The following is a 12,230-nucleotide window of genomic DNA, read 5'->3' as shown; positions in this document are numbered from 1 at the left end:
GCCTTTAAGTAAGTCCAAGCTGGTGAAAAATTTATTCTAACCTAACAGAGATAAGATGTCGTCGGTACATGGCACTGGAAACTATCGGGAGTCGTTTCCTTGTGTAAGCGACAGAAATCTACGCAGATACGCCAAGTCCGATCTTTTATGGCATGACGTTTGAGGGAAAGATTATATGGGCTTATTTGATTTCCTAATGGCTCCTATTACTAACATTTTTCAACTGCGTCATTTACCTCTATTTTGAAATTTCAGTGAGAGTCTATACGAAGGTACGTATATAGCTTTATGTTTGTCCTTAGACCGTATTTTGTGTTAAATTACGTCCGTTTTTTCCCAGAGATCACTCGCTAGTGGAGAAACTTCCTGGTATTCAGGTAAAAGATCAAAAAAAATTTCTGCTGAATCACCTCTGCTTGAATGACTTTACAGATTTTACTTTAGATAGATTAACAGAGAGATTCATCCACGACTGATTGGGCGGGATTAAAATTAGCAACAATAAAAGAAATGCGATATTTATATGTATAGGTTTTGTGGATTACTAGATTAACATGTTGCTGCGAGTCAACTGTGTCTAGGGCTTTGTTCGCGGAAATCGTTATATTTCAGAGTGTCGGGAAGGATTAAAATTTCATTTCCCAGCAAAGCCTTTTTACACGCACTAAGACATTCGAGGGTGCATGCTTCTCGAGATTTTGCGTGCAAACTACGACTGTGGTTGTGGGAGAATTCTGTTGGGTCATTTGAACAATGTTACGATTTATGAGACAAATGTATAGTTCCTTTATATAAGTTATTATTTGTTTAACTGTCTCATTTTTGTTCAAACGGATTTTAATATGTTTGAAGGTTTATAGGATTTTCCTTTGATAAACACGCCTTATTTTGCAGGATGTAAGATAATATTTTGTATACCCCTAGATGAATCTTACAATTACACTAGATACAGATCAATGTTTTTTTATAACTATAGAGGTATCTGTAAACGCTCGCTTATCCGGACTTCTCATTAGGGAAGTTCGAACAACAGACGGTGAGTCCGTAAATACAAGATATTACGTGTACTAAAGAAATAAAACAAGATATTCTAATTTTTACGGCGCGTACAGTTGGGCTTAATCCACCAGTATTTATTATAACTAAATGTATTAAAATTAAACGAAAACTGCTCTGATTACTTTATACGGTCGTGTGTTTCATAGGAAAAATCCTTTTTAATTCAAAAAGATATTGGCATGTATGAACCAACATCGCTTTTCCCCACTCTGCTAGAGTCGCTTATTGTGTGGAATTTGCTATGCTTTGAACACTCGGCAGATTTAACTAACCTTGACCGCTTGACTAGGTGACACAGTCACCGAGTTTGCTTGTTTGATTCTGAACGGGCTACTGTTTCTATTTCTTTTTGTAATAATTAGGATCCTTCTCTTTATTACCATCGGCAATGTATTGTGTGTTTTTAGCATTATGTTGCTGGTTACGTATAAAGCAATGAATGACAAACTATTAGGAACTGAGCGATTACTAATAAGACAAGTTATCACTACTGCATTCAATATTAACTGTTTGTACTTCATTCTTTGCTAAAATTTGAAATAGTGAGGGATCCTGGTCAGCGCCTTTAGCCTGATGAAAGTTTTTTACAGACATGTTATTCCTTGCAATCCAGCCATATTTTTAAAGTTAAGTTGAGTCATTGAGGTTCGATATTTTATATAACTCAAAAAACTCAAGGCTAAAACTGCGATCGGGACTTGCAAAGGAGCATTTATTGTCATGACCCGAAATAGTGTTACCTCTAATTTATCTAGATTTGTACGGGTGTTCCACTTGTTTTTGTGTGTTTTCTAATCACTACGGTGCTTAACGACCCTATCCATGCATCTGTATAATTACAGACGTCCACTGCGTAAACGCATATTCACTGTTTAATATAATTTGTTACGTAAGGGATTAATAATCACCCAAAATGATAAAATTAACACAATATATGATTATGATATTTCAGTAGAACTTCTGGAAACAGACACTCAAAAGATAAAAACTCGCAGTAGCGAAATCTCAATGATGTAGATAATTTCTGTAAAAAGTAAGATTAAGAATGTCTCGTAACTTCAGCCACAGGAATAACGAAATTCGACCTGCAAAGGAAACACTCAAAGTTACACCAAATGAATAAAAAATTGTACTTAGCTTGCTTTTGTGGGAAGTCACGGTGTTCCGATAACGACACACGGCCTTGGTCCTCCTTCTCTATTTAGCGGATGACCTGGTTTGGCTTCAGTTTCCCCCGTGCGCGTTGTTTCGATGATTCGAGCCCTTGAAAGATCCGATGCTGCAGACGCGTTCGGTTTGTTTCTTTAAGTGCCGGAAACGCTCACTAACGATGTTTTCTTGAATGATTCTAATGAGAGACGAAGCTTGTGTTGCCGTAGGAATCTTGTTGTTTTCTGAAGTCGCTCACTAAACGATGATAATAAGTTGCTTGATGAATCTGCTGCTTTCGTCGTCGTTGAAGGGTTCTTATATGATACTTCATTATTCTGATTTTTTCTTCGTAGGACGTTGTAGAGTTCTTCTGGTTCACTGCCACCATTATTAGGGCTGGTGCCTTGTATGATAAGGCGCCCTATGAGGTAATGTTAGACTTGCGATAATCTTAAGCTAAGTCGGTTGGTATTGCACTTCCATCTTCAATGGAGTGTCTGGGGTTTTGTAGATCACTTACGAAGTCGGTATTATCTTGTTGGTTATTACGACGATGTGTTAAACTCATGGTTCGGTGAGGAGGTTCTAGTAGAAAACACAAAGTATAAAAATAGATATATTCTTCTGAAGTTTTACATGATGAAGATCAGGTATGATTGTACAAGTCTTCTAATAACGATAGCTTGATCGCTTCTGCCAATGATGATGGCTACTTCTGTTCTCTCTACATGATAAAGCTTAGGTAAAGAGATACAGGTCTTCTAATGACAATAGCTAACTCTGTTCTGCCTGTCTACCATCTCTGTTACAAGTTATGAAGGAACAGACAGTAGTTCGAACATATGAACATACATACAAATGACATAGTTTCATACGAACACACAATCAACATGAGACACGCTACAGATTACGTAGGCGGTAGTTGTCTCAAGCAGGGAGCTTGGACTAATGTTTATAAACAATTGAATGACTACAGGTGACGGCATGTTATCTTAGCCTACTTTTATTGTATACGTCATCTTTAGCGTCTCTAGTCTGATCACATTCCTGCAAGCAATCTGGTTGACCTCTTTAGTTTTAGACTTTTATATATATGGACTAACATTCCATATTTTTATTATGTAAACACTTACACATGTCTAAGTCAAAGTATAAAAGTGTTGTTTTCCCTGGATGGCCTATTCAGTATTGCAGGGATATTGTATGGTACGTACTAGGAAGGGATGCAACTGGCATTTTTAAAGGGTGGGCGAGGATAAGAAAACAGTAAATATTTCATAATTTTACATTACAACAAAGTGACATCTGCAAAATAAAAATACCATGTTAATGTAGTAATGTTCATAGTAGAGAAAAGAGAAGGAAATATCTTGGGTAACAGCACAAATTCATACAAACCTACATCTCGAGGAAATTTAAGAACTTGAAATTCTCACGTGACTTAAATGCACCAGTATTTCCGAAAACAAAAATCTCAAACCTTTGTAATTTGTAATTACTTGCTGAAGTTTACCTGATCAAGAGCTCTTTCCATAATGAATGACAGTATTTCTACTCTTTTCCTGAGCATTGGACTACAGCATTAAGATATTATTGGTTCTTTTCTTAAACAGTTATGGTTCTAAACTTAAAAATTATTCTTCTATTATTGAAGTTTACCTGATCAAGAGCACTTTCCATAGTGAATGAAAGTTTTCTACTTTTTTTTTCTCCTGAGCATTTCACTACAGCATTATGATGATATTGGTTCTTTTCTTAAACAGTTATGATTCTAAACTTCAAAATTATTATTCTATATTGTTGGTTTAATTTGAAAAATTCTTATGACCTGTTGGAAGTAACCTGCTCATATAGTCTTCATTTTCAAGTAGTGGTTAAAACAAAGTTTGGTAGAGCATATATATTCTGAGTACCTCATTAGCATAATGTAAAACACCTACATATAAATTTCCTAAGGGAATTAGGGAATGTGGTACCTGAAAATGTGGTTTCACCTGAAAATGTTGTTTCTTGATAGAAAAAACTCAATCCTAGATCCTAAGAGCAGAGCTAGACCAATGCTAAAGCAGTCAAGTGAACAGCACTAATTAGAGATGTAAAGGATCAAAGGGTAGGTTATTAGCCTATTCCTTAAATAAATTGGGTTAATGAGACCACAGAATCACAGCTTGCTCAAAGGTTTTGTTTTTAAAAGAAAGATGACTAATAGAGTAAGGTTTACAAGTTGAAAATCTAAGGAGGGTAAGACCAAAGGAATTTGATGAAAGGGGGAAGGCAAAATGCAATGTCGCCGAGGGATGCTACCATGAGCGTTTGGCAGTATCAACAGTAAGCCATTCAAGGCTTGCTAAATGAGATATCCCCCTTACAGGGAAGTCATGCATGAAAAGTGTGTGTTGGGGAGGCAGTGCAGACAGGTTATTCTAGATGAGTTTATTGTTTCATTTTATATTCTAGATGAGCCTTAATTGTTTCATTTTATACTTTCTGGAAGTATGGAAACTTTAAACAAATATTAACATGTTGCCAAAAGAAAAATTAATGCAGTCAGAGGTATTTGTGGACCAAGTGAACATGGCTGGTGGAGTATTGTAAAATTGGTTTGATCATGTAATGTGAAGTGAGAGTAGCAGTCAAGAAAGTATTAAAAATGAAGTATCAAGACGACAATCCCTAGAAGGCCTGGCAAATTTTTATGCTATGCCATAAAAGTAGATTGCACACTTGATGGGTAATGAAGGCCTAAAGAACTTGAGACAATAAGGTAAGGAGAATTTACTTTGATTTCTAACTCTGCAAAAGGACAATCTGACAAATTCTAGGATTATATGATGGACATCAGTGATCAAGTGTAACATTTTTTTATTTGATTCGATGTCAATCACCTGGTCTTTTCCTGTGCCAAGAAGTTGCAATAATAATTGCAAAATCTACTATGTAATATCTGCAATACAGTACTTCCCACAGATAAGCTAGTTATATCTAGCGCCTGCGCCAACATTTGCCAGAATTTATTGTATTCATTTTTTAAGCTTTATAATTCCAATGGTGATATGAAAACTATTCATCACTTTCATTAATTTACTTTTCTCAATGATCAACATTAAAAGAGGACTTGTCTCATCAAGTAATTTAAGTTGGCATTTATATATGGAAAGCAGTTAAAATAGATAAATGAAAGTTCAGCAGTTTTGTAATTATACATATCTAATCTTTAGGGATATAGAATAATCTTCATGCTGCTCTATAACATTTATATCTACTAAAAGTATTTAAAGTTTTCTGTTATGCCAGTTTCAACTACCAGGGTATGTAGCTGACAAGGAAAGCATAGAGCAATTATGATGCATTAAGTGTCCTTGTATTGAGAGTGATGGTGCGAGTCATTTTACAATGTAAATTTAATATAAAATCTTTTATTTGAATTACAGTGTGTGAAACTGAACTAACAAGGCAAGGTTTAATAGGGATGGTAATATTTTTATACGCAGTTATGAAATGCCAATCCTTTTACGAAAGAGAAGTAAAGGCCAGCTTTAATAGGGATGGTAATCTTATTTTTATAAGTGCAGTTATGACAAGCCAATCTTATGTAAGTGTAGAAAAGCAAGCTTTAATAGGGATGGTAACTCATAGTGCAGTTATGAAAAGCCAGTCTTGTTACGTAAGAGAAGTAAATTTTTTTGCCATTACAAATCTATTAAAATATTGCTAACCAAATGTTATCTGTCAAATGTTATATGTTTAGTGGTATGTGATTTTAAGGAGTTATGAAGTTGTTTATGAAAAACTTGCTATGTCAAGTTTTGTAGTAGCCTTACGAGTATTTATAGCATTAAAAAGTATATTTTCTAAGCGCTGGTTACTCAAATTTTGCTATCGTCAACCGTTCCATTAAGTTTGATAACCTTATAAATGAGCATCCTACCTTTAAATGGTATTTGCTGTTCACAAAGTTGTCTTTTAAACTTGCAATTTAATTACAATTAATACTCTTTTCTTCAGACTCTGACCCAAGCATTCAGCCATCATGACCAAGACAGAGATGGAGTCATTACATTATCATATGAGCAGTTCCTTCATATGGTTTTCAGTGTCCGAGTTTAATAGAAGTTCCATGGCAACCTAGTATGATGCGATTTGTGCCAGTAATGTATTCTTTCCGACTATGTAGTGGTGAGGTAATCTCACTGGATATTGAATTGACAAAAGAATATTCAAGGCAAATTTCATAAATGTAATATTACAGTGTTATTAAAGTTAAATTTTTGTACCCTACCTTCTTGAGGAATGTTTATAGAAGTGTCATGTATTCGCCTTCTTAAGGAATGTTTATAGAAGTGTCGTATTCTCAAGTTTATAACATAAGGGTTATAGGAATTAAGAGAAAAATAAATTGGCAATAAAATTAAGATTTTGTAACTAAAGAAATGAACATCTTTACAGTACAGCATTTTATATCAAGTATTTGGTTGTTTGTTGTAAATTTGTTATACTTTATAACATATGTACAATTATCTAATTAGTTTGTTGATAATTGTTGACTTTTTCATAGCATTTCATGGCACAATGGAATTGTGTTGGTTTCTGTTTCATGGTGATGTATCTTATGTGACTACAATTTCCATCATGTGATAAAACTACTGTTTTGCATAGCATGAATAGCTGTAGTATATCTCCAGATAGCATTGATGACACTGTTGCCCTGATTATCACTGATGACTTGCCAAGATTGCCCATTGCTTAATGCAACTTGCCTACTTCATATGTATGTTAAATGGTGCCTTCTAAGTATGTTTGTATTTGAATAATGTTTACCTTATGTTTGTATTTGAATGTTTACCTGACAGTTTTCTGTTGGATTACGTGTTAGATGTTTATTTTTATTCTCACTTTATATATGATAATACATAAATTTAAATGTTGGTTACATATTTGTTATTACTCACTTTCGAAAAGTCAGCAAGCTTAATGGTTGTTTTGATTCCATGTTAGAGAACTATGACTCATGAAGCCTTGGATATTGGAAATGTTTATGTAATTGTTTTCCTGCATATCGCAAGCTGTAATTCAAACAATGCATTCTATAGTTGTGTATAGGTTAACTCAAGTCCCAGTGAACAGTATTCAGTAAGAATAAAACTGCAAGCAGTTTCCTCTATCATCAGCTTATTTATTTCTTATCACTATGAATAGGAATCTCTGTATTACTCCTTGATGTACAGTACTTAAATTGTTTCTGTTAAATGTTAGTGATATGTACATCTCTTTTACTGGGTAGTCCATTATTGTGCCCCTTTTACCGTTTAAATTTTTTCCAGTTTCATGTTTCTGCAAATTCCTGACAAGTCATGATTAATGAAATTTTGAGTAAATGGAGAGCATATTGAAACATGCTTAGTGCAGTGCTTGTATTTTATCAGAAAAGGTTCCTACTTAAAATGTTTTCCTGATCTTTCCAACTTACATGACATTTATATACAGTATCATATTCATAGCAGCATCAAGCTACAATATAGTTAGGTGTAGAATTCCACTGCTGCTTCCATTTTAATGCAGAGAATTTTATAGCATTTTATTGAGCTAAGATAAAGATGGGTGTAAAGTTTCACCACAAGTGTGCACTATTGAGAAAGCTTGCCATTAAAATAGGAAATATTGTTAATCGTTTAAATAGTTACAATTTGTCAGAAAGTTTGTCATTAGAAAAGTGATGCAGTCTTCTTAATCTTGTGTTGATCACTTGCTTCTGTGAAGTGAAATTACACTTGTAAGACATTCCTCACTGTCTGAACGTTTTATATTTTTGTATATTACTCAAACCCTGAATCGTTGTAAGTTTAGTGGAATAAGAATCTTACCCATTGACTTGTTATTTCTTTGCCCAGATAATTTTGCTATCAACAGCAACCTCAGCGTGATTTGCAGAAAGGTTGCACAGTATGTAGCAATCAAAGAATATTTGTTAATAGGATCTTTAGCAAAGTATTTATGGAAATAACTGGAGTCGAGTCATTTCTATTGAAGCTTCCTTTCATAAACTGCTGAAACTGAAGATTCACATATAAATCAGATTTTTAGTTTTGAAAATTTATATAACTAATAAACCTGAGCATGTGTAATAAATTGTTTTTTCATACACAGAATAAACCTTTAGTCTTAATGCAGAGGAATTTCTCTAGTGCCAACTGGGATCTGGTTAAAAAAGCACAAGGATTTGGTGGCAACATTTGGCAGCCAATGGGAGTAAAAAAAGGAGGGCACAGGCTTTGGAGGGGTGATAATGGTAGTTACATTTGACATCCTTGAGGGTTGCGTGAAAGAGAGAGTGAGAGTGTCGTAGGGTTGAGAGTTTAAATGTTTTCGTATGTTTGATATTTCACGTTTCATGTTTGGTGTGCTGTATGATAGTATGTAAGTGCGTATGTGTTTTTCTGAAGTGTGAGTGAGCGATCGAGAGAGAGAGCGAGAGAAAGATCATAAATAGTGGATGGATAATGAGTGGTTTAATGGCAGGCAAGCATCTGGGTTGTCTGTTGGAGCAGTCGCCGAAGCAGTCTATGGCAAGTCTGTTACAGAGAGTCGTAAGGAGTCAGTAAGTCGGAAAAGACTGTCAGTCAGAAGTAGCCATTTGTTATTGGGTGTTTTCTTGATTAATATTGATATTGTGTGGATGTTGTGCATGTGTCTGTCTGGTGGTTGTTGAGCTGAAGAGTTTTGTTGTACTTGATTTTGCATTTGGATGGTTTTGTAAGTTATCTGTTCGAGACAGTGTTGGTGGTTGTGGTTTGTTGTGCTGGTTTTGAGTTGTTGTATGATTTGTTGTGTTGTTTTCAAGCTGTTAGTATTTGTTTGCGTAGTGAATGAGGTGTTGTTTTTTGAGTTGTTGTATGGGTTTGGTGCTTGTTTGTCTTGTGTAGTGAAATTCAGTAGTAGTATCTCAACGACCTTATCCAGCAGGTGGCACAGCTTCTTGCCCTGAAGTCAGTCACTATGGTGAGTACGAGTGTGAAATTTATGTATATATCTATTGGTGAACCAATTGTCCTGTCGAATAAAGTAATGTAGAGGGGAAAGTGTGGCTGAGGGTTTGTACGATTCACCTAACTGTGGGGAGCTTTGCTTGCTTTGTTGCTTCGCTTGTGATCCCACCTCAGAAATTTTTGGCATCCGAACATTGACTGCTGGTATGGCAGCTGCAGGATGATTGGTCTAGTATGTATGAGTGGTGAGAAAATTTACGGTCGATGGGTTAAGTGAGGTAGAGAAGTTGAAGGAGGAGTTGGGGTTGGAGAAAGAAGTGAGAGGACGATTGTCAGGTAGCTTTTTGATGGGATTTTTGTAGAGTATGTATAGGTTGATGATGAGTGTAGGAATGTGCTGTATGAAAGTGTGAAAGCCAGGATTGTGGAACAGGCAAAGAGGATAAAGAGTAGCGTTAGAAATAGGAGAAAACATGATTTGAAAATGCAAGAATGAATGTTGGTCAGTCGTTGTCAATGTATGTGTGCAGGTTGGAAACTAGCTAGGAAAAAGTTTGGGGACGAAGGAATAAAAGAGTGTAAAGAGTTAGTGCGGAAGTTATTGGCGACTGTACCAGAGAGCGTATATGAGTTTGTGAATTTAAAGCATAAGAGAAAATGCAACTGATGAATGAAAGGCTAACGTGGAAAGACATTTTAGAAATACTTAGTTGAGGATTGTGAGCTAGACAGGTGTATGAAAGAGAGTAGAAGTGTTAGTATTAGGACTGAAGTAGCTGAGGGTATACCAGAGTTTAAGAGCTATAGGGAGGCAGTTTTAGAAAAGCCGAGGCGAATGGTTGATAGTACGTAAGTCAGATGGAAGTTTAAGGATGTGTGTGGATTACAGAAGGGTAAATGAAGTGACTGTGAAGGGGCAATTCCTGATGAATGCGGAGTCTGATTGTGTGTATAAGATGCAAGGGATAAGAGTGTTCACGAAATTAGATTTGGTAAGGGACTATTACCAGATGCCTCTTGAGGAAGGGAGCAGGCATGTTACGGCTTTCTCGAGCAGTAGCTGTCACTATCAATTCGGGAGATTTAAGTTTTGGGTTGGCTAACACACCTCCTGCCTTCCAGGGGGTGGTGAATGTAGTTTTGGCTGGTTTTGAGAGAATGAGGGTGACTTTGTTTATAGATGATGTTTTGATTGCGAGTGAAACTGTTGGGGAGAATATGGAACTGCTTGAGAAGGTGTTAAACATTTGGCAGAGGTTGGAGTGAAAGTGAAGCTAGAGAAGTGTACGTGGTTGGCTGGGGAAGAGGAATTTCTTGGTTATAAGGTGAGTGCGAGTGGGGCGTGAGGAAGTGTGAAAAGTTTGGTGAAAAAGTAAGGGAGTTTCCATCTCCCCGGACCGTGCGTTAGTTAAAGGGTGTTTTGGGTTTCATTGAGTTCGGGAGGAAGTTTGTTAGGGACTGTCTGGACAGTGGGTATGGAAAAGCTGTTGACTGAATGGACCGGGAAGAAAAATTGTACTAAGCTAAGGTGGGATGAGTGAATGGTGGGAGCATTTGAGAAACTGAAAGAGGAGGCTGCTAGAGATGTCACCTTGGCTTTTCCAGACTACTATAGCTCACTAAGCTAGAGTTGTATACTGGTGCGAGTAAGTTTAGTTTGGGAGGATGTTTAGTGCAGATGCAAGAGGTGAATGGGGAGAGACAATTGAGAGTAACTGTTTCTGAGTAAAGCTTTTCATAAAGCAGAGCGGAAGTATTCAGTGGTTGAGAAGGAGCTTGTGGCAATAAGGTTTTGTGTGAAAGCATTGAAGGTGTTTTTGTATGCGGTAAAATTTATCATACGGACGGACCATCGGCCATTAGTGTACATGATCAAGAAGGAAATTGTGAATGCTAGGATCGTGAGGACGAATGAAGATTTGAGTTTGATTTTAGATTAGAATATATGCCAGGTGGTAAAAATGTGATTGCTGATACGATGAGGAGTGACTGGGATCCGAATATGGTACCTGAGGATTTAGTTGCAAAAAAGAGGTTTGAAGGGGATGACAGTGTGCGCAAATGTTTATTTTCAGCATTGAAAGACTTTGAAGGTAAAGGTCCGGTTGAAGAGGTGCCCGGTAGTGCGAATGAGTTGCGAGTGAAGTTGATGAGTGATGTGCAGAAGGAAGAGGCATATATGGAGGAACACGGTGGGGAAGAGGAAATGTTGCATAAATTGTTGTCTGCAGTAGCCGAGTTATTTGGAATAGGTGAGTTTTGTATTTTGGATGGGACAAACCGGTTGAGTATCGAGGGAGGGTAAGTACAAGTAGTGAGCATGGGGTTTTGATGATTCAGTGTGGGGGAACATGGTTGTAATAGGTTGGTTAGGAAAAGGGACTGTGAAGGGGGTTTGAATCAAAAGTACGGAAGTGGGGAGATAACTGAGGACATAGCAGTGAATGTGTGTATGCATGGGACTCAAGGGAAAATGGTGAAGTTGTCAGAATAAATGATAGTGAGTACTGTAGTTTAGTTAACACAGGAGGCACAAGTTTCCTTAGTGAGTGGGTCAGTAGTAAGTGAACTTGAGAGATGCGATTGGGAAGTGAAAAGGCAGTGTACAAGTGTAAGAATTCATGGGTTACGCCAAGGAAGTGTTTTAGTATGGGAAGAGGTACGGTTAAAGGTTAGGTTATAATTATGGGAGAAAACGATATGCCAGCTTGCCTTTTGATAGGGATAGATTTTTTTAAGGATGCACGAGGTAGGCGTAGATACAGGAAATGGGATTCATAGAAAAGGGGGGGTAGAAATATAGCTAGGATTCAACATAGTAGTGTATTTGTAGCGAACTTTGTGGGTATGATTGATTTATTGAGTGAGGAAGAGATTGTTGCGACAATGTGTTTTGGGAGGAGTGCGTGGGGAAGATTGGCCGTGTGAATTGGATATATATAAGAGGGTTGCTAAATGGTTTGTGGTGTGTAAAAACATTGTGTACTTTTTACATCAGGAAGGGATGTATGACAGGGAAGTTTATGCGCCGGTATT

The 12,230-nt window shown here is 36.7% G+C and overlaps 1 protein-coding gene and 1 long non-coding RNA gene across 4 annotated transcripts in view; one reads left to right on the top strand and one right to left on the bottom strand.

Annotated features, from left to right (window-relative positions):
- Positions 1 to 8,079, top strand: part of LOC135221758 (programmed cell death protein 6-like) — a gene marked incomplete in the record, with an annotated part of 93,412 nt that extends 85,333 nt beyond the window's left edge. For both annotated transcript variants that reach the window (XM_064259574.1, XM_064259573.1), the window contains 1 exon segment: positions 6,217 to 8,079. In XM_064259574.1, the coding sequence (XP_064115644.1) occupies positions 6,217 to 6,223 (7 nt within the window).
- LOC135221759 (uncharacterized) overlaps positions 1 to 12,230 on the bottom strand; it is a 350,042-nt gene that overhangs the window by 8,357 nt on the left and 329,455 nt on the right. The window lies entirely within an intron of this gene.

The sequence above is a fragment of the Macrobrachium nipponense genome, chromosome 3, assembly GCF_015104395.2.
Source record: "Macrobrachium nipponense isolate FS-2020 chromosome 3, ASM1510439v2, whole genome shotgun sequence".
NCBI classification, from domain to species: Eukaryota; Metazoa; Arthropoda; class Malacostraca; order Decapoda; family Palaemonidae; genus Macrobrachium; species Macrobrachium nipponense.
This window is presented reverse-complemented; position numbering and strand designations above follow the sequence as displayed.